This window comes from Urocitellus parryii, chromosome 11 (assembly GCF_045843805.1).
Source record: "Urocitellus parryii isolate mUroPar1 chromosome 11, mUroPar1.hap1, whole genome shotgun sequence".
NCBI lineage: Eukaryota > Metazoa > Chordata > Mammalia > Rodentia > Sciuridae > Urocitellus > Urocitellus parryii.
This window is the reverse complement of record NC_135541.1, coordinates 22920973-22948747: the sequence shown is the minus strand read 5'-3', so window position 1 is coordinate 22948747 and position 27775 is coordinate 22920973. Positions and strand designations below refer to the sequence as shown.

The following is a 27775-nucleotide window of genomic DNA, read 5'->3' as shown; positions in this document are numbered from 1 at the left end:
CTAGGAGCACGCGGGCGCCCCGCGACGCCGGAAGCCGCGCGCGCAGGCGCAGTGCGGCGGGCGCCCCCTGGCGGGCGGCGGCGGCGCGCAGAGACCGCCCCCAGCCTCGCGCCGCCGCCGCCGCCGCCGCCTCAGCCCAACATGGCGATGCACAACAAGGCGGCGCCACCGCAGATCCCGGACACCCGGCGGGAGCTGGCAGAGCTCGTGAAGCGGAAGCAGGAGCTGGCGGTGAGCGGCTGGGGCCGGGACACCGGCCTGGGCCCCGCGCCCGCCGCCGCCCGCCGCGCAGGCCGTTGGTTACGCCAGGGCGAGCGCGGCGGGCTGGGGCCCGGAGCGCGCTGCGCGGCCCTCCGGCAGCTCTGCTGCCCGGGCTGCGGAGCCCGCGGGGATCGGGAGGCGCGGGGCGGAGGCCGGGCGGGCTGCCGTGAGGGCGCCAGCTGGCCGAGCGTGAGGGCGGCCGCAGCCGCGGGCGCGGGCGTCGCCTCGGTGGGCTTCGGGGTGGGAGGGAGGCGGCGGTGGGAGGGTCTCCCGGCGCCCGGTCTGGCCGCCGAGGGTGGGGAAAGCATGTCCATTTCGGTGCTGGGAGGCGGTGGCTGGGGATTTTGATGGACAGGGATGTGGTGTGTTTGGGAACATCTGGAAGGTGACAGGCAAAGGGAGAGGACCTGGGCTAGGGAATTCGGATTGTGACGTGCACCCAGGGTCTCACGCACCCTGCGGCTGGGTCCCCCCTGCCCCCAGCGCTTTGGCTTGCGCAACCGGGAGGCTCATCTCACCTGAAGCTGCCCTTCCAGGTTTCCATAGCAACTGCAGCCCTCGCAGAGGGGAGCCCGTGGATGCTGAAAAGCTGCTCACCCTTGGCTCTCCTGGTAGCGACACCTTTAGTGAGTGGGAGTGGAGACTGCCCACGTTCCGTCTCAGACCTGTTCTTGACACTCAGGTTTCCCTTTGGAGTATATGCAGAATTTTGCCTGTGTGTGCGTTTTTCTGAGGACAGGCTCTATATATTCCATTCTGTTCACCAAAGGGTTCATCATCCCCAAGAGGTCTGGACTGTCTTTGGCTTTGACTACCTGGCACTCCCCATATCATCCCTCTCTCCACAAAAATGTGTCCGTGTGGGCGAGCTTGGCTTTACAAGGCTGATATCAGGATTTCATATTATCTTTAATAGACACATTAAAAAGACTTTTCATGACCTTGTTTTTCCATCTCTAGGAAACACTGGCAAACTTGGAGAGACAGATCTATGCTTTTGAAGGAAGCTACCTGGAAGACACTCAGATGTATGGCAATATTATTCGTGGCTGGGATCGGTATTTGACCAACCAAAAGTGAGTGTCAGAAGCCAGTAATGTTCCTGTTGTGCCCTAGTAATATTTGTTTGGAGGACAGTGTTCTTGGTAGCAACTTTGCAGAGAGGCAGTAGTAAAAATGATGGTATGAAAAGAGGTCTGGGTTTGAACTTGGCTTCTGGCTCACTTCTGTCACTGCCACCACCTCACTGAGTAACCTTGGACAGAGCCCACATCTGTAAATGGGGAAGTTGGCCCTATCAGCAGAGTTGTGTGAGGTTTAAATGAAATACAGCATATGCCAGTACCTTATACAACAGCACTCTATTGGTATTTTCCACATTTCCACCCTCAGTCTGCCATACCTGTATGCCAGTTTTACCACTATTTACTTAATAATATTCTGTAAAAAATTTCTAAAGTTTTGGAAAATTTTCAAACCTAGAAAAATTGAAAGAATATGGTACATGAACATTTTTTATCCTTCACCTATACTCACAAATTGTTAACATGTTGCCACATTTGTGCTGTTATGTGTTCTCTTCTCCTTCTGTGATATAAACGCCTGCATATACTTAAGATTTTTTTTTAATTTGAATAATATTTTATTATTTGAAATAATTATAGATTCATGGGAAGTTGCAAAAAATGGTATACAGAGGTCTCATGTACCCCTTCACTCAGTTTTCCCCAGTGGTTGCATTTCATGTAACTGTAGTATATTATTAAAACCAGGAATCAACATGGGTACAATGTGTATAGTTCTATGGCATATTATCACGTGTAGATTCATATAACCATAGTCAAGGTACAGAGCTATTCAATCACCACGAAGCTCTCCCTCATGCTATTCCAGATATCATGAGACTTTGCACCTAATTATGTCAACGGTTACCTCCAGAGAACAAGAACATTTCTTCTACCATTGTATGGCTACACAATGATCATACTTAGAATATTAACAATGCTAATGTATTATTAACATTATGTGTAATGTTAGTAGTATCATCTGTTATAGTCTTTCTTCAGATTTCCTCAGTTGTCCTGAAAAAGCTTTGCTTTAATCCAGCATCCAGTCAGTATTTCAGTATTAAGTCTCTGTAGTCTTAATATTTAGGAGTCCCTCTCTGTTTTTTTTTTTTTTTTTTTTTTCAGCAGTGCTTTACTGCTAAGCCACATCCCTAGGCCTTTTTATTTTTTGTTTTGAGACAGGTCTTACTAAGTTGCTGAGGCTGGCCTTGAACTTGTGATCCTCTTGCCCCCTCCCAAGTTGCTGGGATTATAGTTGAGCACCACTGCTTCTGGTGCTCTCACTCGATTTGTAGTGGTAGTCATGACATTGTCCCATAGAATGTTCTAGTTCACACTTTTCTTATTGTGACCTCATGAGCAATCCTTTAAAGATTTTTGGCAAAAACAGTGTGATTTGTGTGCCTTTTATTATATGTCTATGATCCGGAGGCACATACTGCCAGATTGTCTAATTATTGGTGCTTCTGAGATTGGGCATATAATATCTCTGCTGTAAAAGTTCACCTCCCATTGTGATTAGAAGGTTACTCTTTAAGATATTATGAATATATTGCTTCCCCCAAGTTTTTATTCAGTAGTTTTACTATATATTACTGATTTTACCAACATTGGTTTTTATACTGGAAGTTGTAAAATAATGATTTTCTAATTTTATTATTTCCTTTACATTTTTTGTTTCAAAATATATTTTTTAGTTGTCAATGGACCTTTATGTTATTTATTTAAAATGGTGCTGAGAATCGAACCCAGTGCCTCACACATGCTAAGCAAGTGCTCTTCTACTGAGCTACAACCCCAGCTCTCCTTTACATTTATTGTTGGTATTCTGAAAGAAAAGTCTTAATTTTTTTTATTCTGTTCCTTTTGTTCTCTCTCTCTCTTTTTTCCCCCTTGGTCCTAGGGATTGAAATCAGGGGCACTTGACCCCTGAGCCACAACTCCAGCCCTGTTTTGTATTTTATTTAGAGACAGGGTCTCACTAAGGTGCTTAGTGCTGTGTGGTTGCCGGGGCTAACTTTGAATTAGCCATCCTCCTGTCTCAGCCTCCCAAGCTGCTGGGATTACAGGCATACATCACCAGCCCGGCTCTTTCTCCTCTCTCTTTTTTGATTAATAGAGTCATAAATTGAAACAAATTGGCCATATGTGGTACACATCTTGTTGAGGCAAGAGGATCACAAGTTTGAGAGCCTGAGCAAATTCAAGAGACCCTGTCTCAAAATAAAAAATAAAAAGGTCTGGAATGTAGCTCAGTGGTAGAACACCCCTGGGTTACATCCCCAGTACTGCAAAACAAACCACAAAAAAAGCCAAAGTGAATCAGTGTTGAAATCTAGTATTGTCACTTTTCTCTCTTTTTTATAGAGGCTTATTTTCAGTGAAATATATACAAATAAGTACACAAGTCTTAAGTATACCGCTCATTGCTTTTTCATAATGTAAACATACTCTTTGTTATCCTTTTTGATGTTTTCTTTGTCCCAACTGTAGAGCCTTCTTGAAATGTTTCTTTGCCCTTTTGACATAACTCTGTTAGTCTCTGAGCACTTGTACTTTCTGGCCCAAAAGAGGTCCTAGACTGACCATGTCCTTTTCTTGCCCTAGCCATTTCTCTAAGGAAACTGTTCTTATAAATTAGAAAATTAAGTTTATTTAACAAAGATACTGCATATCACTAGCGTGTGCTGGATTGTGTTCTTTTTCTTTTTTAATAGCATTACTGGTGATTGAGCCCAGGAATATTCTGCCTTTGAGTTAGATCCCCAGCTCTTTTGATTTTTTGTTTTGAGACAGGGTCTTACTAAGTTGCCCAGGCCGACTTTGAATTTACAATCCTGCCTCAGCCTCCTGAGTCGCTGAGATTACAGATTTGTGCCACCATGCCTGGGTCTGTGCTGAGGTGTTTTTCTTTCTTTCCTTTTTTTTTTTTTTTTTGGTGCTGGTTATTGAACCCAGGGTTGTTTAACCACTGAGCCACATCCCCAGCACCCCACTCCCCCCGCCCTTTTTTTGGAATGTTTTTTTTTTGAGACAGGGCATTGTTAAGTTGCAGAGGTTGGTCTCAGACTTGCAATCCTCCTGACTCAGCCTCCCAAATTGCTGGGATTACAGGCATGTACCACAGTGCCTGGCTGTGCTAGTTATTTTTACTAATAAACATTCAAATAAGGGGCTGGGGATGTGGCGCGCTCGCCTGGCATGCATGCGGCCCGGGTTCGATCCTCAGCACCACATACAAACAAAGATGTTGTGTCTGCCGATAACTAAAAAAATAAATATTAAAAAATTAAAAAAAAAAAAGCCAACATTCAAATAAATTCTTAATAAAGTAAAATGGGGAGAAGGGTTTGGGCTGGGCGGGCACCTGGTGCCCACCAACCACATATTGGTTGGGCATTAGTACACTATATTTTGATGATAGGCAAGACATGCCTTAAATGTGCTCCAGGCCTCTGAGCCCCTTAAAAGATAGATAGATAGATAGATAGATAGATAGATAGATAGATAGATAGATAGATAAAATGAAAATATTTGTGAAGCAACTAAAATAATCTCTCTTCCCATAGTGGGGCATATGCCATACATTGGGAAACATTGCTATCTACTTAGGCATTCAACATAATAATTGTTTGGGCCAATCCAGAAGGATTGGAGGCATTCCTGTAAGGAACTTGATTAAAAAAAAAAAAAAAGTCTTTTTATTTTTTTTTTATTTTTATTTTTTATTTTTTTTTAGAGAGAGTGAGAGAGGAGAGAGAGAGAGAGAATTTTTTAATATTTATTTTTTAGTTCTCGGCGGACACAACATCTTTGTTGGTATGTGGTGCTGAGGATCGAACCCGGGCCGCACGCATGCCAGGCGAGCGCGCTACCGCTGAGCCACATCTCCAGCCCCAAAAAAAGTCTTTTTATATTTGCCCTGGACATCCCCAACTTGAGCCATGGACTTAATTTGATGTTTATAATGAATTTCTTTTGTGTGCTTTTAGAAACTCCAATAGCAAAAATGATAGAAGAAACCGGAAGTTTAAGGAAGCTGAGCGGCTCTTCAGTAAATCCTCAGTTACGTCGGCAGCTGTAAGTGGTAGTGGTGGTGGCTTGGAGGGCGGTGTGTGTTTTCTATGGTATGTAGTTAAGGAAGGTGAGTTTTCTCTTTCCCTTCCTCTCTATATGGAAATGCTCTCCTGAGGTCTGTGGTCACTTTTCTAGTAACTGGTGGCTTTTCTTTTAGGCAGTAAGTGCATTGGCAGGAGTTCAGGACCAGCTCATTGAAAAGAGTAAGTTTATGTTTTCACTTTCCTTGTCGGTTTATTTTTAAGCTGCCACAATCCCTAAATTTAACTTGTATCCACTGTGTATCTGCATCACTTAATGCTCTGCCTTTTCTATCTAGAAGTTGGGAAGCCTTTTGGGCATCTTTTATCATGCCTTTCTTTGGAGGAAGAAACTATGCCCTTCTTGCCTCTTCTGTCACATGAAGATTGGCTTTATTGCTCAGAGACACAAAGCTATGTCTTTGCTCCTGATAAGTCTTTTAAATTCTTAGAGATTTTAAAAAAATTGATTTTATATATATTTTTTAATATTTATTTTTTAGTTGTAGTTGGACACAATACCTTTATCTTACTTATTTATTTTTATGTGGTGCTGAGAAATGAACCCAGGGCCTTGCACGTGCTAGGCAAGCACTCTACCGCTGAGCTACAACCCCAGCCAAGGAATTTTATTTTAATTAAAAAAACTTTTATGGAAAGTTGCAAACATATAATGAAATCTTAGAACTCAATAATTTTAAATAAATTCTAAGTAGTACCTATGTTCTTAAATATAAAATGGGGAATATGTACCATTTATTTTATTTAAAAATTCCACTATTTTCTGTATGTAAGCCAGATGGTCTAATTTTGTTCTAATTTCTAGTGATGAGAGATAGATCTGTACATTTTACTTGCTGAATCAGGCTCTCTGTAGCTGAATTGGGTATCCTCTCTGTGCATGGGATCACTTTGAAATATAACCTGTTTTTTGTATTGCACCTGTGTACTTCTTTCAGATGATATATCTTGTTGTAGGATCTAGTTCTCTAGTTTTCCTTGGGGCAGTGTTTTGTGGAAAAGGAATTTTGGTATTTGGGAATTATAACTACTCAGTGACTTCAGTTTCTCTTGTCTTATCTCATACACCTTTCCTGAACTTTAATCCTGCCTTTTCTTTAGACATTTCCATTTGGATATTTAAACTCAAACATTTCATCTAAAACAGAACTGTTCTGTTTTCTTCTATTGTCTGCCTAATTTTTTTGTTATGATACTACTGTTCTCCCTCATTCAGAACTCTTTTACTCCTTTCTGCCATCCTTATCAATTGTACCAAGTCTTTTTGATTTTTCCTTTACTATGACTCTCAGCTGAGTCTTATTATTTAATTTTTTCAATTAATACCAACCTCTCAAGTGTAGAGGAACCAAGACTAGTTAAAGAATATGCTGGACCTCTCTTCTGAGTTGAGATGGAGTGATGTTGGACTTCTCAGTTTTCACAGGAGCCTGTAATTCTTCCCCTGCTTATGTGATAATTCAGTATGTGGCTCTGTACTTATTTTAGGATATCTATGCCCAGGCCCTTCTCAGGAAAAGACTCTTAAATTAAGTCACTCCTTTCAGAAACTTGACTGAAACAAAAACTTACGTATGAAAGATTTTCTAAAGTGTACGCAGGCCATTCATTCCCCTAAAATCTTTGTTCTGGATGGAGCCACCTGCCTGGGTTGCATCATAACTGCTTTTCTTTGTTTTTTCCCAAAAAGTTATTTTTTGCAAAATTATATACTTTGGTCCCTTAAAATGTCATTGTGTTGTTACAAGGACATTCCAGATGTTGTTTATTATCAAAACTGACTCCTGTAGGAATAGTTCTCCCTGGCCGGGCACAGTGGTGCACACTTGTAATCCCAACAGCTTGGGAGGCTGAGGCAGGAGAATTGCAAATTCAAAGCCATCCTCAGCAACTCAGCGAGATCCTGTCTCTAAATACATCCTGTCTCTAAATAAAATATAAAAAAAGGGCTGGGGATGTGATTCCCTGGGTTCAATCCCTGGTACTAAAAAAAAAAAAAAAAAAAGGAATAGTTTTCCCTAAATACTTGTTTTTTCTTTTTTAACTGAAAAATCTCTTTTATTTTAATTTTTGTGGTGCTAGGATTGAACCCAGGGCTTGATATGTGCTAGGCAAGCACTCTGCCAGTGAACCACATCCTCAGCCCTTTAAATCTTGTTTGATTGTTTCCATTTGTGTGGTCACTAAAATTCATAAAGCCACATTTGTGGTCTACCCCCTAGCCCAAGCAAGCAAGTAGGAATTTGTAACATGCATTTTGGGAATGAATCTCAGTGCTGTATCCAGCTTACTTTCCTCTTCTATTTATCATTGCTTTACTTATTCATTTATTCTTATTTTATATTTATTCTGTTGGATAGCATTATATGATTCTTAGTAAGCTGCCTTGAGTTCCTTTTGGAGGAAGGCAGGTATACTGAAGTAAATGAATAATGGAGTTCATTAATTCAAATGGTCAGAGCCCTTTTACATAACCCTCTTTATCCCCATATTGGGGATTGAACCCAGGGGTGCAAACTGAGCAATATCCCTAGCCCTTTCTATGTTTTTTATTTTTGAGAGAAGGTCTTTCCAAGTTGTCCAGGCTGGTGTCAAGCTTCTTATCCTCCTCCCTCAGCCTCCCAACTAGGTGTGAGCCACTGCTCCTGGCCCTTTATTTTTATTCTATGGCATTTTATTTCACCATTTTCACCATTACCACTTCCCACTGCTAGTTTTTAAATTTTTATTTTTATCTAGATTTTCTGCAGTTAACTACTGTGTGTTTAAATGTAAATTTCTTATTTATCTGGATGGGTTTCTTTTATTTTTTTAATTGGTCCATAGTAATTACACATTTATTGGGCACATTTCATAATATGTGTGATATTTCATTATGTTTACAATGGGTAACAATCAAACTTGAGTAATTAGCATATCCATCACCTTAAGCAATATCAAAATCCTTTTTTTCTGGCTATTTTGAATAATACATTGTATAGTACATTAATATGAATACCTAATATTATTAGTGAACCATAGTTGCTCTACTGTGCAGGAAAATATGAGAACTTATTCCTACTGTCCGTAGCTTTGTACATGTTGTCCAGCCTCTCCTCAGCCCCGCTCCCCACCCTATTCTGGTAACCAACTTTCTGTTTTCCAGTTCTATGAGATCAACTTTTGTGATACCCAAATGAATGAGGTCATGCCTGATTTGATTTTCCTCTGTGCCTGGCTTATTTCACTTAGTATAACATCCTCTAGGCTCATCTATGTTGCCACAAATTACAAAATTTCATTCTTTTTAATGGCTAATAGTATTTCATTAGACTTCTTGAAACAGTGGTTTGGTATTTTTTATCATTTCTTGAAAATTTCATCTGTTACTTCTTCAGAGATTGTATTTGCCCCAAGCCTTCTTTACTTTCCTCCTGATACCTGATTAAATGTATTTAAACCTTCTCATTTTAGCCTTTATTTATTATTTTTTTACTATCTCTTCTTTCATTTTTGCCTCTGCTCTCTCATGAGTGCTTCTTTCCCTGACTTATCTACCAGTTCACTAGTTCCCTTTAACTGTTTGATCTGTTGTTAAACCTTCCCTTGATTTTAAGTCCTTTGTTTTTGCAATTTTAATTTCCATAAGTTCTACTTATTTAAAAAAAAAACATATTTAACTTTTTCATACCTTTCTCTACAGCTATTTTATTTTTGGTGCTAGGGATTGAACCCAGTGCATGTAAGGCAAGCATTCTACCAACTAAGCTGTATCTCCAACTCTTTCTACAGTTATTTTTAAACTTGTCTTTACTCTGTGAAAATTGTCAGAATCACAGTGGAGTCACTTGTATCAAGCCCTGTCAACAACAGAAAAATAAAGCCAAGAGGTTATGAACGAGGGGATCTCATGTACATATGTTTGAAAACAAAAACTATCACAAAAGACTTCGAGAACCACAACCTTGCAGGATGGCCACCACAACCTTACACAGAAAATACTTCTGCAAGGACATCTGTCCAGGAACTATCTGTCCAACCTTAGACTGAAGCCACCCTTGCTATTGATCCTTGTATCCAAGAATAGTTGATCCAGAACCCTCCTCATTTTGCCTTTAAAATTTCCCCCTTGCCATATCCTCTTTCCGGTCAACCTAGGCATTAAATTTAATTAATTAATTAATTAATTTTGACAGTTCTAGGAATTAAACTCAGGTCCTCAAGCATGCTGGGCCAGCACATAACCACTGAGCTGCATTTCTAGCTCTTTCTAGATCTCTTTGAGTATACTCATATGACACATCCATGTCATACATCTTCCCATTGCAGGTTCTTTTGTCCTGAATAAATTTATTAATCTTTGGAGAATCTTTTTCTGTTTGTTATTTAGGATGACAACCTCTTTAAGTATATTAAGCATTGTCACTTTGTATTCTTTTAATTTAAATCTCTGAAGTCTTTATGAATCTGTTTGTATCTGGGCCTAGTGGTGTACACCTATAATCCTAGCCATTTGGAAGGTTTAGGATTCAGAGATTGAGGCCAGTCTGGGCAATTTAGCAAAACTCCTCCAAAAAAACAGGAGCTTCTTTCTGATATCTGTTGTTTCTGTTGGTTATTGTTTGTGAAGTCTACTTTCCTTGTGTACTAGGTAATCTTTGTGTCTGCTCATTTTAGTTAAAAATACTGTGTTTTTTGGTATATGTCAGAATCCCATTCCAAGACAGACTTAGTATACTAATATCCATGGATATTCAAGTTCCTTATTTTAAATGATAGGGTATTTATATATAACTTCCACATATCCTTCTGAATGCTTTATTTATTATTTTGTGGTATTGGGAATTGAATCTAGTTCCTTTCTTATATACTTTGTTTTTTTATTTTTATATTTTACAGAACTGGGAATTCAACCCCAGGGGTGTTCTACTGCTGAGCTCTATATCCAGCCCTTTTAATTTTTTTTTAACATTTTTTTTTTTTAATAATAGATGGACACAATACCCGTATGTGGTGCTGAGGTTCGAATCCAGTGCCTCACATGTGCTAGCCAAGCACTCTACCAACTGAACTACAACCCCATCCCTAATTTTTTTTTTTTTTAGACAACGTCTTACTTAGTTGCTGAGGCTGGCCTTAAATTTGTGATCCTCCTGTCTTAGCCTCCTGAATAGCTGGAATATCATATATATAGCCTGGTTTCTTATATATTTTAAATTGTCTCTAGATTACTTATGATACCTAATGCAATATAAGTGTTGCAAAAATTGTTTTTGTATTGTATTGTTTAAGGAATAATGACAAGGAAAATAGGTCTTTGTGTGTTTAATACAGATGCAGGTTTTTTCTGAATATTTTCTTTTTGTGGGGGCATGCTGAGGATTGAACCCAGGGGCATTTAACCACTGAGCCACTTAACCAGTCTTTTTTTTTTTTTTTTGTATTTTATTTAGAGACAGGGTCTACTGAATTGCTTAGGCTTTTACTAAATTGTTGAGGCTGGCTTGTGATCCTTCTGCTTCAGGCTCCCAAGCTGCCGGGAATTCAGGCATGCACCACCATGCCTGGCTGTTCTGAATATTTTCTGTCTGCATTTGGTTGATTCCTCAGAAGTGGGACCCAGGAATGTGGACTACATTAGTGAAAAAATTTGAGGGCTAGGAAAGGTACTGTCTTCCAGAGAAGACTTGTGTTTGCTTCTGGTTGGTGCTTGGGCCTCTTTAAGCCAGGTTTAGTGCTTCAGGGTCCCTGGAAGATCCAGATGATTCAAACCAAGCTTTAATTCCATGAGAGGAATTGTCTACTTTCTCTTTTACCCCCCCCCCCCCGCCTTTTTTTTTTTTTTTTTTTTGTACCAGAGATTGAACCAGGGGTGCTTTACCACTGAGCCACATCTCTAGTCCTTTTTTATTTTTTTATTTTTTTGTTTTTTTAAATATTTATTTATTAGTTTATTTATTATTTATTGGCGGACACAACATCTTTGTTTGTATGTGGTGCTGGAGGATCGAACCCGGGCCGCACGCATGCCAGGCGAGCGCGCTACCGCTTGAGCCACATCCCCAGCCCCTAGTTTTTTATTTTTGAGACAGGATCTCACTAAGTTGCTAGGGCCTCACTAAGTTGCTGAGGCTGGCCTTAAACTTGCAATCCTCCTGTCTCAGCCTCCGGAGCCACTGGAATTATAGGTATGCACCACCAGGCCCATTTTACTTCTTTTGTTTTATGTAGAATCCCTCCAGTGCTTCAGAATTTCTGAGAAACAAGTCTGGTGAGATGAGTTTTGTGTTTTTAATGCCTTTGATTTTTGATAGGAATGAAATAAACATTCTTTTAGAATTTTGCCTTGCATATTCTTTTTTTAAAATATATATTTTTTTAGTTGTAAGTGGACACAATACTTTTATTTTATTTATTTATATGTGGTGCTGAGGATCGAACTCAGGGCCTCACCCATGCTAGGCGAGCACTCTACCACTGAACCCAAACCCCAGCCCCTTGCCTTACATGTTCTTAGATGTCCTGATTTTGGAGTTTTGCACTTTGAGAATTTTATTTTAAACCATTTTGAAAAACTTCCTCAAAAATGCGATACTTGGGCTGGGGCTGTAGCTCGGTGGCAGAGTGCTTGCCTGCCATGTGTGAGGCACTAGGTTCCATCCTTAGCACCACATAAAGACAAATAAATAAAATAATTTTAAAAATGCAATACTTGAGGGCCTGGGGTTGTAGCTTAGTGGTAGAGCGCTTGCTTAGTGCAAGGAGGCCCTGGGTTCGATCCTCAACACCACATAATTAAAAAAAAAAAATGCAATACTTGACGGGTGTTGTGGTGTAAGCCTGGAATCCCAGTGACTTGGGAGGATGAGACATTAGAATCTCAAGTTCGAGGCCAGCCTCAGCAACTTAAATGACATCCTGTCTCAAAATAAAAATAAATAAAAAGGGCTGGGGATGTAGCTCAGTGGTATAGCATCCTTGGATTAAATCCCTAGTACTATCCCCCAAAATGCAATGCTTTCTACTATCTTTGGTTTCGTATGTATCCAGGCTAGAAAGAAAGTGTATTTGCATCGTCCCTATAGAGGACTTTTTGCAAATTTATGAAGCATTCTAAAAAGAATAAAGCAGAAGAAAGGAAAATAGGCAGATTTGCATCTGGTTTCCTTTGAAGGATCAACAATCCCTACTGTTTGTTTTACTGAGCTTCTCTGAACCAGATCTCTCTTCAGCATTTTTTTTACATCATTCAAGTAGGTAAGTATGATTCTGTATAGTTTTCCTTCTCCTCTGGCCTTTTCATGCTGATTAGAAGTTACACCTTTAATAGCCATTCCTTTCTTTTAGTAGCTAGACTTTCTCATTTGTAGATTTATTTATTTATTTCGGATAGAATGCCTTTATTTTATTTTTTTATGTGGTGCTAAGGATTGAACCCAGTGCCTCATACATGTTAGGCAAGCACTCTGCCACTGAACTATAGCCCCAGCCCTCATTTGTAGATTCATTAATCAAAATTTGATCTTTGCTCAAAGAACAAGTTGCTTTTTAAAAAAAACGTTTTGAATTTTTTCAATTGTTGTTGGACAACAATTTATTTTATTTATTTATGTATTTATTTTTGTGTGGTGCTGAGGATTGAACCCAAGGCCTCACACGGGCTAGGTGAGTGCTCTACCTTTGAGCCACAACCCCAGCCCCACTTTTTTTATTTTTAATATCAGTGAGAAACACATGTTCATGTCTTGCACAGTGACAGCATCATTCAGTGGAATGATTGACTTTCTGCTGCACTTGGAGGTATTGTGACCTGCTCCTGTTATGAGCATGCTTCTTGTGTTTCTATGAGCTAAAGAAAAATGTTTTTCTTATTTTGTGGTCTTACTTTGTATTTTAATAGCACTTAGTCTTCCCACCCCTCTTATAAACCACTACCAGCCTAGTAATCCTACAATACAGGTCTGTACAAAGAGCTGAATATTGATCATTTTATGTCATTCAGAAATTCCTGGTAGCTTTCCCTTGTTCTGTCACAGTTGTTTCACTACATATAGTCTTCACTCTATTTAGAGTTTGACTTGCACGTTTGTAGATCTCAAAGGTATCGACATTTGAGCACTTACTAGGTTCCAGACTATGAGCAGTTTCTTTTGTTTGTTTATTTTTTAATTGTAGTTTCACACAATACCTTAATTTTACTCATTTATTTTTATGTGGAGTTGAGATTCCAACCCAGGGCCTTGCATGGGATACCTCTGAGCCACAACCCCAGCCCCTCTGAGCAGGTTCTTTACTTGCATTACCTTCTTTAATTCTTAGAGCTGCTTCCTGAGGATAGGTGTAGATTGCAAACTCCATGGAAGCAGCGACTGTTGCCGAAGGACTGTGTCCAGCTAGTTCCTCGCCCATGAGAGAGATTCAAGTGTTTGCACATGAGAGGAAGAATTCCTATTTTGCTGTTGGGGGAACAGGCTCAAAAGGTTAAGCAAAAAGTCATTTCTCTGTCACCTTATACTGTCTTCCTAGATCAAGTCTGACAAATATGACTTATTAACCTGTCTTTCCATTTTACCTTCCATTTCTCAGGCTCTCTATTTAATTCATTTGTCCCTTGTGTTTTCTTACCTATGTACCTTATCTTGTGCTTTTTTTGTACTTTTTTTTTTTTTTTGCTTTTCATTTTTTAAATTCTAGGTGTTTTGTTTTTTTTAAAATATTTATCCAGGCCCTCAGTTACAACTAAGCTATATCCCCAACCTCAAAGTCCCTTTTAAATTCTAGTCCCTCAGTGAAACTTCTTCTGAACAATATGCTTTTCTCCGACTACTGTGGTATTTCATGTCCATATGAGTCCTTTGAGGTGTCTGTTATTGCCTCAGGTGTTATCTTTTCAGAGACAGGACACAAGTGAATTCTCCATCATAGGACTTTGGTAGGATTGAAACTATTTCCTAAGTGTACTTATAGAATGTGAGTGACACATTCATTTACTTAGTAGCGCCACAGCAGCTTGCCCCGAATGAGAAAACAGTTGGGTTTTCCTGTCAGTGTCTTTAATACAATTGCAGCATGGACAGAATTTGCTGTGTCTAACTTGCCTTTCTTGCCTGTCTCTTATATTTCAGTTATTCCTTTTCTCTTCTGTATCCAGCCCACTTACTTACCCAGTCCTGTGTCCCTTCTGCCATCCTGTCTCTGATGCAAAGCTTTGTGGCCTCATGCCCTGTCAGCCTTCTTCTCATCAACCAGTGCTTTCACAGAGTTGTATTTTCAGAAATGATTTTTTTTTTGTGTGTGTGTGTGTGTCTATGGGAAAGGAGGGCTGTCTTGACCATCCTTCTCCTTAAATTCAGGTTTTATATTTCATTAGTTTGGTTTTTTTTTTTTTTTGATGTGGTGCTGAGGATTGAACACAGGGCCTTATGCATGCTAGACAAGCACTCTACCAATTGAGCTGTACCCCCAGCCCTCATTAGATTTTTTTAAAACTACAAAAGTAACCCCTTCTTATTGTGGTAAGTAATTTAGTCATGTAAAAAAGTTACTCCTACTTCCATCCTAACTTTGTGAGGTAACTGACATTAACAGGTTGGTATTAGCCTAACACATCTTTCTGAATGACTTATTGGTCATTTATATATCTTTAGAGAAATATCTATTCAAATTCTTTGCTAAGTTATTTTAATTTAATTTTTTAATACTTTGCCCAGGTTGGTCTTAAACTTGTGGGCTCCAGTTATCCTACCTCAGTCTTCTGAGTAGCTGGAACTGGGGGCCCAACTTTTCCACTGTGCCAGGCTCCTTTGATAATTTAAATTTCACTTTTTATATCTTTTTTTTCTTTCTTTTTTTTTTTTTTTTGTTGTTTTCGTACTGGGGATTGAACCCAGGGCCACTTTACCACAGACCTATATCCCCAGTTCTCTTTATTTTTTATTTTGAGTCAGGGTCTTGCTAAATTGCTTAGGGCCTTATTAAGTTGCTAAGTCTGGCCTTGAACTTGCAATTTGTGATCCTTCAGTCCTAGTCTCCCAAGTTACTAGAATTACAGGCATGGGCCGGAGTGCCGAGTCCTGCTTCATTCTTTTGCATGTAAATATTTGGTTGTCCAGCATTGTTTATTGAAAAATTTTTCATTGAATTGCTTGCCTTATTGCTCTTTTCAAAAATTAATTGACATTAAAGGTACAGTTTTATATCTGGATTCTGAATTCTGTTCCCTTGATATATGTGTTTATGCTTCTGCCACTATCACGCACTATTGATTACTGTAGCTTCGGTAGTCAGTTTTTAGAATCTTTTGGTAATATTTACTTATTTAGGTATTTACATGGTGCTGGGGATTGAACCCAGGGCCTCAAATGATAGGCAAGTGCTTTACCAATGAGCTACCACTCCAGTCCTCTTTTGGTAATTTTTTCTCCTCAGTACTGAGGATTGAACCCAGGTCTGTTCCACTTCTGAACTACATCCCAATCCCCCCCTGCCTTTTAATTTTTAATTTTGAGCAAGGGTCTCAGTAAGTTGGTGATGCTGGCCTCAAACTTGGGCTCTTCCTGACTCAATGTTCTGAGTAGTTGGAATTACAGACAGGTGCCACATACCTAGCCTTTTGCAATAATTTTTTTGTGTGTGAAATCAGTTTTGAATTTTAGAAGGGTGGGATACTTTTTCTGGTTTCATAGCTCTAGAGCTCCCTCTTCTGTTGCGTTTATGAAATGTGTTCAAAATAGTGCATGATTTCTGAGATCTGGCTGTTTCTTCTGATATTTTGGGAATTTTTTTTCCTCTACTTCTGATGTGCTTTCCATACAATCAAAAAAAATTTGTTTTGAGGGGGGGATACTGGGGATAGAACTTAGGAATATTCTCCCTCTGAACTACATCCCCAGTCCTTTTTTATATTGAAATAGGGTCTTGCTAAGTTGCTGAGGCTGGCCTTGAACTTGCAGTCCTCCTGCCTCAGCTTCCTGAGCAGTTGGAATTATAGGGTATGCATCACTGTGCCTGGTCCTTTTGACAGTTTTTAGCAAGAGATAATGCATTTATTTATGGTCCATTGATGGTTGAGTAAAGTGAAAATCTTTCCCCCATCCTTATCCATTAAGTTTCAAGAAACACCTTCCTGGGGCTGGGGATCCTCAGCACCACATACAAATAAAATAAAGATGTTGTGTCCACTGAAAACTAAAAAAATAAATAATAAAAAAAAATTTAAAAAAAAGAATCATTTCCCATTCTTTTTTTTTTCATCTTTTCCCATTCTTTTTTTTTTTTTTTTTTTTTTTTAGAATTTTTAATATTTATTTTTTAGTTCTCGGCGGACACAACATCTTTGTTGGTATGTGGTGCTGAGGATCGAACCCGGGCCGCAGGCATGCCAGGCGAGCGCGCTACCGCTTGAGCCACATCCCCAGCCCCCGTCTTTTCCCATTCTTAAAAGAAAAAAGAAACACCTTCCTTCTGGGCGTGCTGGCATACACTGGTAATCCCAGTGGCTTGGGAAGGTGAGGTAGGAGGATTGCAAGTTCAAATCCAGTCTCAGCATCTTAGTGAGGCCTTAAACAACTCAGAGACCCTGTCTCTAAATAAAATATAAAAAAATAAAAAAGGGCTGGGGATAGGGCTAAGTGGTTAAGTGCCCTGGGTTCAATCCCTGATACTAAAAAAAAAGGAAGAAAGAAAAAATTTTTTTCAGGAGAAACTAGTATATATTAAAAGGGAAAGAAACTAGTGTGTTTTTTTTCCAAAATATGTTTAATTTAATTTATTTTTAAAAAATTTCCTTGGGCTGAGGATGGAACTCAAGGCCTTGTACGTGCTAGTAGGCAAGAGCGCTACCATTTAGCAACATCCTTAGCCCTAAAATCACCTTCTCCCCATACTGGGGATTGAACTCATGGGCACTCTATCACAGAGCTACACCCCCATCTTTATTTGTTTGTTTGTTTGTTTATTTATTGAAAGGATCTCACTAAGTTGCTGAGGCTGTTTTTATTGACTGAAAGGATCTCACTAAGTTGCTGAGGCTGGCCTCAAATTTGTGATCCTCTTGCCTCAGCTTCCTGAGTTGATGGGATTACAGGCATGTGCCATTGCACCTTGCTAATTATACTCTTAAGAATAAATGCATACTTAAAATGTTCTTGAGCTTGGTTCTGTTTAATTAGTATAACAAGTGAACTTTTAAAATAGGGCTCGTATGTCAGGTGAAGAGTACTGTTACTGCTTTTTCAAAACATTCTTGGATTGGGAATGTAGCTGAGTTTTAGAGCACTTGCCTAGCATGTGGGAGGCCCTGGGTTTGATCTCAAATACCACCATAAATAAACAAACAAACAAACAAATAAATAAATAAAAACTTATGACTTCTTGAGGTAATTTAGGGAATGGACTCTTCTCCCTTTTTGGTATGTTTTTCGGGGCAGGGGCCAACTTTTCTTGATAGAAAGATTTTCTGTATGATTTGGGTAAAGAATCAGGGCCAGCTGTGGGCAATTTTGTCAAGATCATCCCTTGTCTCCTGGAGACCTATCTAATATTTTCAGTCACACTTTTTGTATAATTATTAACCCTATTATTGTATTCTATGTTTAAATAAACTTTATGCGGGGAGGTTATCCTGGTTGTATGTTCGAAACTCCCAGTTGTCCTTAGACCTCTTGCCCCTGGTTACACTGTTTCAGATTACATGTTTTTTAGGAACTCTGGTAACTTTGTATCTTCTCTGTCATTTAGCATGTATGCTCAAAAAACTCTTTCCAGATAATGGACCAGTTGTCTGAGGTTTTGGGGGGATTTGTGTTTTATTTCTTCCAGGGGAGCCAGGAAGTGGGACAGAAAGTGATACTTCTCCAGACTTCCACAATCAGGAAAATGAGCCCAGCCAGGAGGACCCTGAGGATCTGGATGGATCTGTGCAGGGAGTGAAACCTCAGAAGGCTGCTTCTTCTACTTCCTCAGGGAGTCATCACAGCAGCCATAAAAAACGGAAGAATAAAAACCGGCACAGGTCAGTGACAGGGACCCCATTCCCAGAGCTTCCGTGTACTTTCCTAGAGTAAAATACTATAGGATTGTTTCAGAGCCTTCTACTGTGGATGGGCAAGAATTCCTTTGGGCCAAATGAAATGGGCTAGTGTTCTCTCTAGGGAGGACTTGGTGGGTATCAGAGTAACCCTGAATGATTCGGGTCAAAGGTCAGGGCCAGCTGTGGGCAATTTTGCCAAGATGGACTCCAGGGCATCTATGTATGTAGTTTGAAACATGATGCTAGGAAGTTTTGCAAAGCTGCAAAGTTAGAGGCTTTTCATTCTGATTCCTGCCTTATGAGAACCAATGTGACTCATCTTTTTTCTATTCTAATTACAAGTTTTTTTGATTGCTTATGGTTTTTCTGTTTTGGTATTTCTCTGCAATATGCTAACTTCAGATATTGGAAGACAATATAAAGCCTATAAAATATGACAGTGCCTTCCTAGAGAACATTTGTCCACCATGTTTTTTGCAGTACATAATGAGTTTGGCCTGACATCAGTGGACAGAGAGGTCAGGTGTCTTCCAGAGAGGATTTTTAGCTTTCACTCTCTCTGGGGTTTGTATGACAATGCTGGGGCCTGTTAACTCAGATAATTGGAATTTACACAGCTTCATTAAGAGAGGGTAATAAATAGTTTCTACAGTGAGGAATCTTGTCCTGGCCTCATACCTTCTGAGAGGCATGGAAACTGGATTTGCATTGACTGGCTTTGTCCTACTGTCCTTGGAGGCCTGAATGCAGAAAAGGTGAAAGGGGCATGCAAGGGTTGGGTGGGGTTCTTTGTCCTCCAATTGGCTTCGATATTGTGTTATTTTAGAAACCTGTAGGATATTCCTTCATGTACCCACGGTATTAAAACTGTTGGCTTTATGGATATGGATGGGGATATGTAGAATTTATTCTCACTGGTTTGAACCTCTTTGGCATTAGCTGATTCTTTAATTCACTTAAGAATGTTTTTTGTTGTTGATGGTAATGGTGAAATAGTATTTCCTGCAAATAGTGACAAAGGACTGCTGCTTAACATTTTTCTGCAAACCAGAAGTCACCATGCCAGCCTCAAAACTGTAGTAGGAAATAGCAAAATTTGCTTTCGCTTTTTATTTGGGCTATGAATTATTTGACCACCATGATGGTATTGGTGCTGGCTTCTAAACAGCAGATACTTATACTCTTAAAAAATTCATTATTTTTTGTTGTTGGGATCAAACACAGGACCTCATGCTTGCTAGGCAAGCACTATTACACTCCCCTAGCCCGTTAAAGAAAAATTTTTTAAATTGTCAAGATAAATAAATATTATGCTTTATGTTGCTTTTATTTAATTTACTCCAGTGGGTTTTTTTTTTTTTTTTTAAATGTGTGTGTATGTGTGGTACTAAGGTCCAGTGTCATTTTAAAGTAATTCTTTTCCTATTTCAGAGTCTAGAGTAGGGACAATATTCTTGAAAAAAAAGTCTGTGACTTTTTCCATTACTGATAAGTTTACTCTCTAGACAGCTATTTATTTCAGGTAATACTTCATTTTCATTAATGACCCGACCATTAGTGACTGAAGATTGACAAAAGGGAATTGGACAGGCATGAAACTTAATTAACTTTCTTCTTGAAGTTTTCTAGTAAATTTCCATAGGATCTATATTTCTTATTCTTTCCTCTGCTGGCCTAGGAACTAATTCCTCCCAGAAAAACACTAGCATTTATAAAGATTTTTGTGTTAGTTATTGCTTTCGTCAATGATGTCTCCAATACAGAGAGCAGGGTCCTAATTTTTATTGCTTTCCCTGTCTTTCCTTTCTCCTTAAGGGCTTATCTGCCTGAATGAAGGGGGGGACCTGATTTGCTTTCTTTCTTGCGAAACCAGGTTCAGGACACCTTAGTAGCATCTTAGGGGCCAGTTAAGATGCTTGGGTTCCTGCCAACTTTAGTGAGGAATTGTATCTGGCCCAAATCCCTTGCCCCTGGCTGATGGCTTAGTGGTGCTGACCGATCAGGGTGAAGATGGAGTAGGTCCTCTAGGCATATTGGTAGGTCAGCACCCGGTACATAGTTGTTTTTCCTCCAAGGTGCTGATAGTAGACTATTTTAAGAAATGTTTGAGTATACTATATGCGAGGCACTGTCTAGTGGTGAATTAAGATGGTACTTTAGCAGAAGGAAATAACTTGAATTTGCCCTCTTCTGGAATATGAAAATATATCAGTTTTTCAACATTCATAAATGATCAAATGAATGCTTGCTTACATTTGTATGTTATCTGAACAATAATTAAGTCCTAGTGTCTTTAAAGAAAAAATTGAAAGAATAACTCACAGCTGTTAGAGTTTTACTACTATAGCAAGCCCAAGTTTAACCAAGATTAACCAAGTACACTCTTATTTATATATTTATTTCCAGTGCTAGGGATTGAACATGTTAAGCAACATACTGTACCAATGAGCTGCACCCTGTTTTTTAATTGTCTTTTTTTTTGGCGGTGGGTACTGGGGATTGAACTCAGGAGCACTCAACCACTGAGCCACATCCCCAGCTCTGTTTTGTATTTTATTTAGAGACAGGGTCTCACTGAGTTGCTTTAATACCTCGCTAAATTGCTGAGACTGGCTTTGAACTCTCGATCCTCCTGCTTCTGGCTCCTGAGGCTCTGGGATTTACAGGCTTGCACCACCGCACCTGGCTTGTCTTATTTTTTTATTGTCTATTTTAGTGATGAACAAAATTAAAGTCAGGCTGAAAGTAAAATATTTTTTAATTCCTGGTTTGTACACTGTATTCTTTCCCAAATGTCATAAATGAAACTATTGCATAAGGGATATGGCAGTTAAACTTCCAATTTCACTCTTGTAAACATGGTCTAGGAGGAAAGCTCTTTGCATATTGTTTTGCCCCTTTTCTACAGTGTGAAAGGCACTGGAGTCAGCTGTGGAGCTGGTGTCGTGCTCCAAGTTGATGTTTGCTTTGGGGCTCTGCCTGGACCATCATCTGTTATAGCAGTGATGGCACAGAATGGCCTCCTCTCTACTGCTCCCTTCCAGATCCTTGAGGCTGGGGTGCTTATGGATGCCAACTTTCCTTTGTTTTAAAAAGGGTTCTGAAAAGGGGGGGGGGGTTCTGCAGACTTTGGTGTTAAATGTCACCTTGATATAAACAATTAATTGTCATCACCATCTTATGGGGCCGAATAGTGTTTTACTCTTCAGTTTCTGGAACAAGACTCAACCCTACAGCATGTTCATTCAACCCCTGACTTCTAGGATGAATGCTGTAGCAATGGAGCACCAGTTTCCTGGACACATTTAGAACATAAAACTTGAGTACAAGTTGCAAAATGTTTTCCTTTTTTTAAAGTTTAAAATGTTTTTGTCATCTTTCTTTATCGAAAGCCTATTATGCTGAGTTTTATAAGCACCTTTCATTATATGACTAAACCTTTCTTTCTCTGTTTCTTCTAATGCCCTAATTATATTTTATGATACAAATATTTTGAAAGTTCTAACTCTGAATCTGGCAGCTAATAAAAAGGCTCCAGGTGTCTGTAGTTTTCTAATGATATAACTTTTTCTTTCATAGTCTATTCTTTGGCTGTGGAATCCGTTGAGGGAAGGGATTCTTCTGACCACAGAATCTTTGGTGCTTTCATGTTTAAAACTTATGGCTTAAGATCTTAAAGCTGGTTTTGTTTCTATAAATCTTGCTAGGGTGGCTAATCGACTAATTTATTCAATTAGTGTATTAATTTCTATTGCTTTCTTCCTTTCAAATGCTGCCCCTCAGCCCGTCTGGCATGTTTGATTATGACTTTGAGTAAGTTTGATTTGAATTAGTATTTGTGCTGTGTTTTTTAGTATGTAGACACCAGTATGCCTTTTTGAGACCTTTCTAACCCATAGTTTATCTGTTTAATTGTAGGTATGTATATTAGGTTAGGCTGGGAAGTTTTTTTTAAAAACAGAAAAACGTGATGGAGGTAACATTTTATTTAATAACTTAAGCAAAATTAAGTAAACTTCACTTTTATGCATTTTAATTTCTTTTTAAATAGATAACCTTTAATTCATATTTAAATTGATTTTCTGGCTTTGCTTCATAAGGAGATTAATAGTTAAAAGATTTTGATATTTTGCTTTGGAAAGATTTAAAAATTGAAATTCATGTAATTTCTTTTGTGTTTCATGTCCAGAAATACAAACTCCTAGTCTCTCTTCTATTCTTAATCACCACATGTCTCAGTAATTTTCAGTGATATAGTTATAAAGCTAACATATTAACATAGAGCATGCCTTCTTAATCCAATCTCTTTAACATGTAACTTTGGAATATTTTTAAAAGATTAAATGACTTTTGCAACTGCTGTATATTTCTTTTTAAATTATCCAAGTTTACCTTATGGCAAAAGTATCTGCTCATATTTTTTAATACTTGCTTAATATCTGGGTAAACAACTAAATATGACATAGTCTAATGAAGAATGTGGATTTTACTTAACCAAATAGCCTTTGTTATAGCTTATGCCCTATGCAATAGCTAATTGTTGGACCCTTTTTCTGTAAATTAAAATGCAAATATCTTTTATCTTTCCTATCACAGAATTGATCTGAAGTTAAACAAAAAACCACGAGCTGTAAGTATCAGCCAGACTACTTCAGAAAGGCTGGAAATTTTGTAGATGATTAGGAAAATGTATCATCTTCAGAGTCTGAGTGTCTCTAATCTGGGTCACACTCTAATTTTAAAGTCTGGGATGTCCATTTGTATATACTGCAACTTTTAGATAATATTTGCTTTATTTTGGAGAAAGAGCAGTTGCGCATATTTTTACTGAAGAAAAATTCCCTCTGATTAAATAACAAGTTGTTGATACTAACTCCTTTTTTTGGGGAGGGCTGGTGAGTTTAGGTCTAGCAAGAGCAGAGTTGATGTTTCAGTTGATTTTCCTTATAGACTCAGAAGACAGGCCATTTTCCGTTGTGAAATGTTCTACATTACATTTGAGATATCTTGGAGTATAGAACAATCCCCTAGCACAGTTGTTTGTGAGATTTTTTTTTTCTCTAGATTGAAATGAGTGTTTTGTTGAGTAAGTTGAGATTTTTCTTTCTTTCTCTTTAGGACTATTAGAAGACTCATTAGTGCAGAAGCCTCCAGGCTGTAGAGCTCTGCTTCCCTTCTCCGACCTCATACAGATAAAGATAAACATCCCTCACCTGAGTGCGTGGCCATCCACCTCTGCTCTCCCAGACCCAGTGCCTGTGACTCTGAGTAGTTTGTTCTAAATGTTGTGACAAACAAGTCATTTCTGTAAGACATCGGATCATTTGCTTTGTGTCATTTTTAGTAACAGAGCTGCAGGAAGACCAAGACATGGTTATAATCGCAGCAAGTTGTTAACTGTGCATTTCTCCCTTCTTAGAATGAACATTTTTCCCCAAACTGGCTGCTGCCAGCCACATCTGTGATCCCTGTTGAGAAATATTCTCTGGTTTTCTTTTATGCTAAGTAGAACACAAGTCACAATGATGTAGGCTGTAAATATCTGGCATTCTCTTACTTTGTTGTGTTTTATTTTCTGTTGTTATTTTACCATCTCATTTTCTTTGGGGACTTTTTGTAATGCCTTTGTACAGCTCATACCTTCCTGCCAACATATCTGGTAATCTATTTCATGCAGTTGCCAATATTCCAACTGAAAATAATGTGGCTTACCATAGTAAAATGGGAAACTTGGCTCTTTGTTTTCTTGCAGGAGGAAGGTAAAGAGTGTTTATTCAAAAATTACCTATCTTAAATCTTTGAGTTGAAAGCAGTTTCATGTTCAAGGAACAGGAAAAGCGGAAAAACACAAGTTAAAATCAGTTCTTTTAAAATAGATATTTTTATTCTTTTGTATAAATAAAATTTCACAGGCTTTGACTTCTCATGCTTTACTTTTAAACCTGAGATTGTTTTTTTACTTATTTATTCATATCATGCCTTATTGGAAATTTCTTTTTTCCCATCTTTTTGTTAGTAATCACCTGATTAAATATTGCTGTAAAAATCACCAAGGCAATGGAAAGTCTCAAAATTCCACCAGAAGCTGATAATGTAAGTTCTTGAACGGAGTGAAAGGTAGCATCAGCAGAGCCAGCACTGCCTCAGGGACATTGTCCTTGCAGGGGTCAGTAGGCAGAGGAACTTGCTGATGATTGTGCTTGATTCAGTGCAGTGGTCGCCTACTTTGGCAGCAGATTGTAATCACCTAGGAACCCTAAAAATGCTGATGTCTGGGCCCTGCTCCCAGAGACCCTAGGGTCCATACAGCCTGCTTACTAGGATTTCTTTTCAAAGGGTCCTGGTGATGCTGATAAGAAGCCATGTGGAGAGCCACTGCATTAGGAAACTGAATACTTTGATTAAGTGCTATGCTGTGAATCATTCTAAGATTTGGGCCTTGCCTTTCCGTGACTCTATTTAGTCATAGTCCTTTATGTATGCCCATCTCTTTGTAAGAAGAAATATGTTCATTGTGATCTCAGTGGAGCTGAATATGGATGGCATCTGTTATCAGAACAAAGCTGCCTTGTCAGGTGTGCAAAAGCTTTCACTTTTGTTCTCAAATAAACTTTTTTTTTTTTCTCTGTGATGATTTAGACATCTTTGGCTATGTCTTTGGCAGCAGAACTCCAATGTTGCAATGTTTTAAGGAAATAGTTTCTTAGATTGTTCCTTTAAAACAAAAACCTTGAAGTATTCTGTGTCCTTCTTTGTCAGTTCATCTCCTTTTCCAAGAGGGAAGAGTGAGATTTCCTGCACTTTCCTTACCTCTAAGGAAAGTGCTGGGCTGACTTTAAAATATCTCTGACACTCAGAGTTTGGCATTTGCTAGAGATGCAGTAGTATTGTTGTTTAAAAGGTATGTTATTTATTTTGTTTTATTTATTTTTACAATGCTTGGGGTAGAACCAGGGCCTCAAGCACATTTTACTGCTGAGCTACACTCCCAGCCCTTCTAAAGATATTGTTTAAAAGATATCTATGCCAGGTATGGTGATACACACCTATAATCCCAGTAACTCATGAGGCTAAGGCATGAGGATCACAAGTTCAAGGCTAGCCTCAGGAATTTAGGGAGGATCTGAACAACTTAGGGAAACCCTATTTCAAATTTTTAAAAAATTAAAGGACTTGGGGATATAGCTCAGTGCTAAAGTGCCCCTGGGTTCAATCCCCAGTACCAATAAAAAATAAAAATGTATCTATGTGATTACACCTGTGTGTATATAAAAATCATGATTATGGGCAGGCTACTGGCTTTATAGCTATATAAAGTTTAACCGCTGATTAGCAGACCTTTCAGTTTTCCTGTAAGTTGGCCAGGGATACTGGTCTGAGAGATTACTTAGTTTCCCTACATGGGGATATTTTAGAAAAAAGCACCAAGGGGTGCACCATTGTGCTTGTAATACTTAACTTTGGTTATTAGTTAGATTGCTTGTGAGTGAATGTGCCAACCTGAAGAGACATTAATGTTAGTGGATGGATAACATTGGTAGCATGTGCAAGGCTCTAGGTTCAGCACTGAAGAAAAAAGCAAGTCCATCCACTGGGTGGCTGTGTTCTCCCACTTTAGCCCTGATGCAGCCTCTTAACTGGGCCTTCTGTGAGGACCACTGAGAAGATGCTTCCTCCCAGGCCTGCCCTCACTGGCTCAGTTTTTTTAAAAAATATTTTTAATTGTATAAGGATACAGTCCCTTTATTTTTATGCGACGCTGGGGTTGAACTCAGTGCCTTACATGTGCTAGGCAAGTGCTCCCAGCCCTCAGTTGGGTTTTGAGTAGTGCTTTGCTACACATTATAGGTTACTGAACAAATTGGTTTAAAGAACTAGAGCTGATTGAGGAAGCTGTGTCCTGGAATATATCCTTCCTTCTTCTCTTTTTTCCTATTCCAGAGGGACTAAAGTGGGAATGGGAAGACTGAGGGGGCCGTACATGTTTGTTTCTGCCATCTGGGTACACTTTCTGTACTTTACATTTCTCTTAAACTTGGGAATAGGTTTTCCTTTGCTCCTCTTAGTAGATATGACATTAGAATAAAAAGTCAAGGCCCTTGTAACATTTTTGTCTCCTACTAGGAGCACAGTGCCAGCGCAGAGTTCCTGGGAGTCTCAGGTGAACTCGGCCCCTCTGAGGACTGGGAAAATGGTTCATTCTATTTAAATGTAGAATGTTTTAAACCCATCATACCGAACAAGTTGAAGATGGAGAGCAGGAGTAAACCACAGAGTAGAAGCCTGGAAATCCATTTGGGGCCTAGGGGAGGGCTATGGGCAAGGCCAGTGGGAACCTATAGAGGCCTTCCAAGCTGCTGTGGTGATCTGGAGAGGCCATATATCTTAGGGGCCTTGGAACACAGAAAGAAATTGATCAGTCATGACATGGGTCAAACATTTTCCCCACAAAGGAGTTCATACTATTTGCTTAGAAGATCCTTTGTTCTGTAAGAGAAGGAAGCAGTATTTCTGCCTCCATACTTGAGCCCTTGGTTTCTGGGTACTGTAAGTACTCTAAATATCCTGTGAAGAGTGAGCTTGACATCTTGACCCATGCAGTAAATAAGAGCATTGAAATGAGTGTTAAATAGCCTACACTTGCTTGCAAGTGGTTACATGTATTGTTTTGAAATACCGTTTTTCATTGCATAATCATCACAGATTTTATGCCAAAAAAATTTTTTTTAAAGTGGGATGCAACTTTATGTGAAGCCCCTCTCTCTTTTAAAAAAGAACTCATGCTCGTATTAACTTAAAAATTATTTATTACTAAACTATCTTTGGTGTAAGATTAGAATGCATGGGATACTCGTGAATATATGTTACTGCATCAGTGATGATTATGTGGTGAAATACAGCACTCCTCGTTTTTGTATTCTGACTTTTCTGTCCCTCAGCCTTCTCTGGATTTCTGAAGCAAAGTCACATCTGAAGTCCTGACTCCATGCTGTTTGGGTAGGAGAAAGTACAGGACTGTGTTTTGTGCACCTTTACTTCTCCAGGGTGGTGTATTCAGTGCCTAGGAAGGTGATACAGTGGTGATGGGAAGCGATTGGAACTTTCATTCTATGACATTCTAAATGAGTATTATGTCTGAATCTTCTAAGTGGTAAACTTCATGATTTCAAACAGTTTTCTGGAGTAAAAGTTGTCATTACTGGTAGGGCTGTGTGCATTTGGTGTTGATCCTCAGGGTAGTGGTCTCCAAGGGAGAGGGTATGGAGGATGGCCCGGGGGTGTGGGAAGGAAAGATTAGGACTTTGATGTGTGCTTCACTT

General features: G+C 39.1%; 1 protein-coding gene across 6 annotated transcripts; it reads left to right on the top strand.

The window, feature by feature from the left end:
* Positions 1-100: 100 nt before the first annotated feature.
* On the top strand, positions 101-27232 carry Meaf6 (MYST/Esa1 associated factor 6). 6 transcript variants are annotated; one of them, XR_003301218.2, is made up of 9 exons: positions 101-231; positions 1222-1337; positions 5321-5408; positions 5563-5608; positions 18245-18437; positions 22239-22268; positions 22374-22431; positions 23052-23085; positions 23574-27232. XR_003301218.2 is itself a non-coding variant. In XM_026393452.2 (8 exons), the coding sequence occupies exons 1-8, from the start codon at positions 142-144 to the stop codon at positions 23580-23582; spliced, it is 606 nt and encodes a 201-aa protein (XP_026249237.1). In that variant the 5' UTR covers positions 101-141; the 3' UTR covers positions 23583-27232. The 6 variants fall into 6 exon arrangements, 3 of the variants coding, with proteins under 3 accessions (XP_026249237.1, XP_026249239.1, XP_026249238.1); XR_003301220.2 differs by lacking the exon at positions 22239-22268; XR_003301219.2 differs by lacking the exons at positions 22239-22268; positions 22374-22431 and adding an exon at positions 22035-22094.
* Positions 27233-27775: the final 543 nt, after the last annotated feature.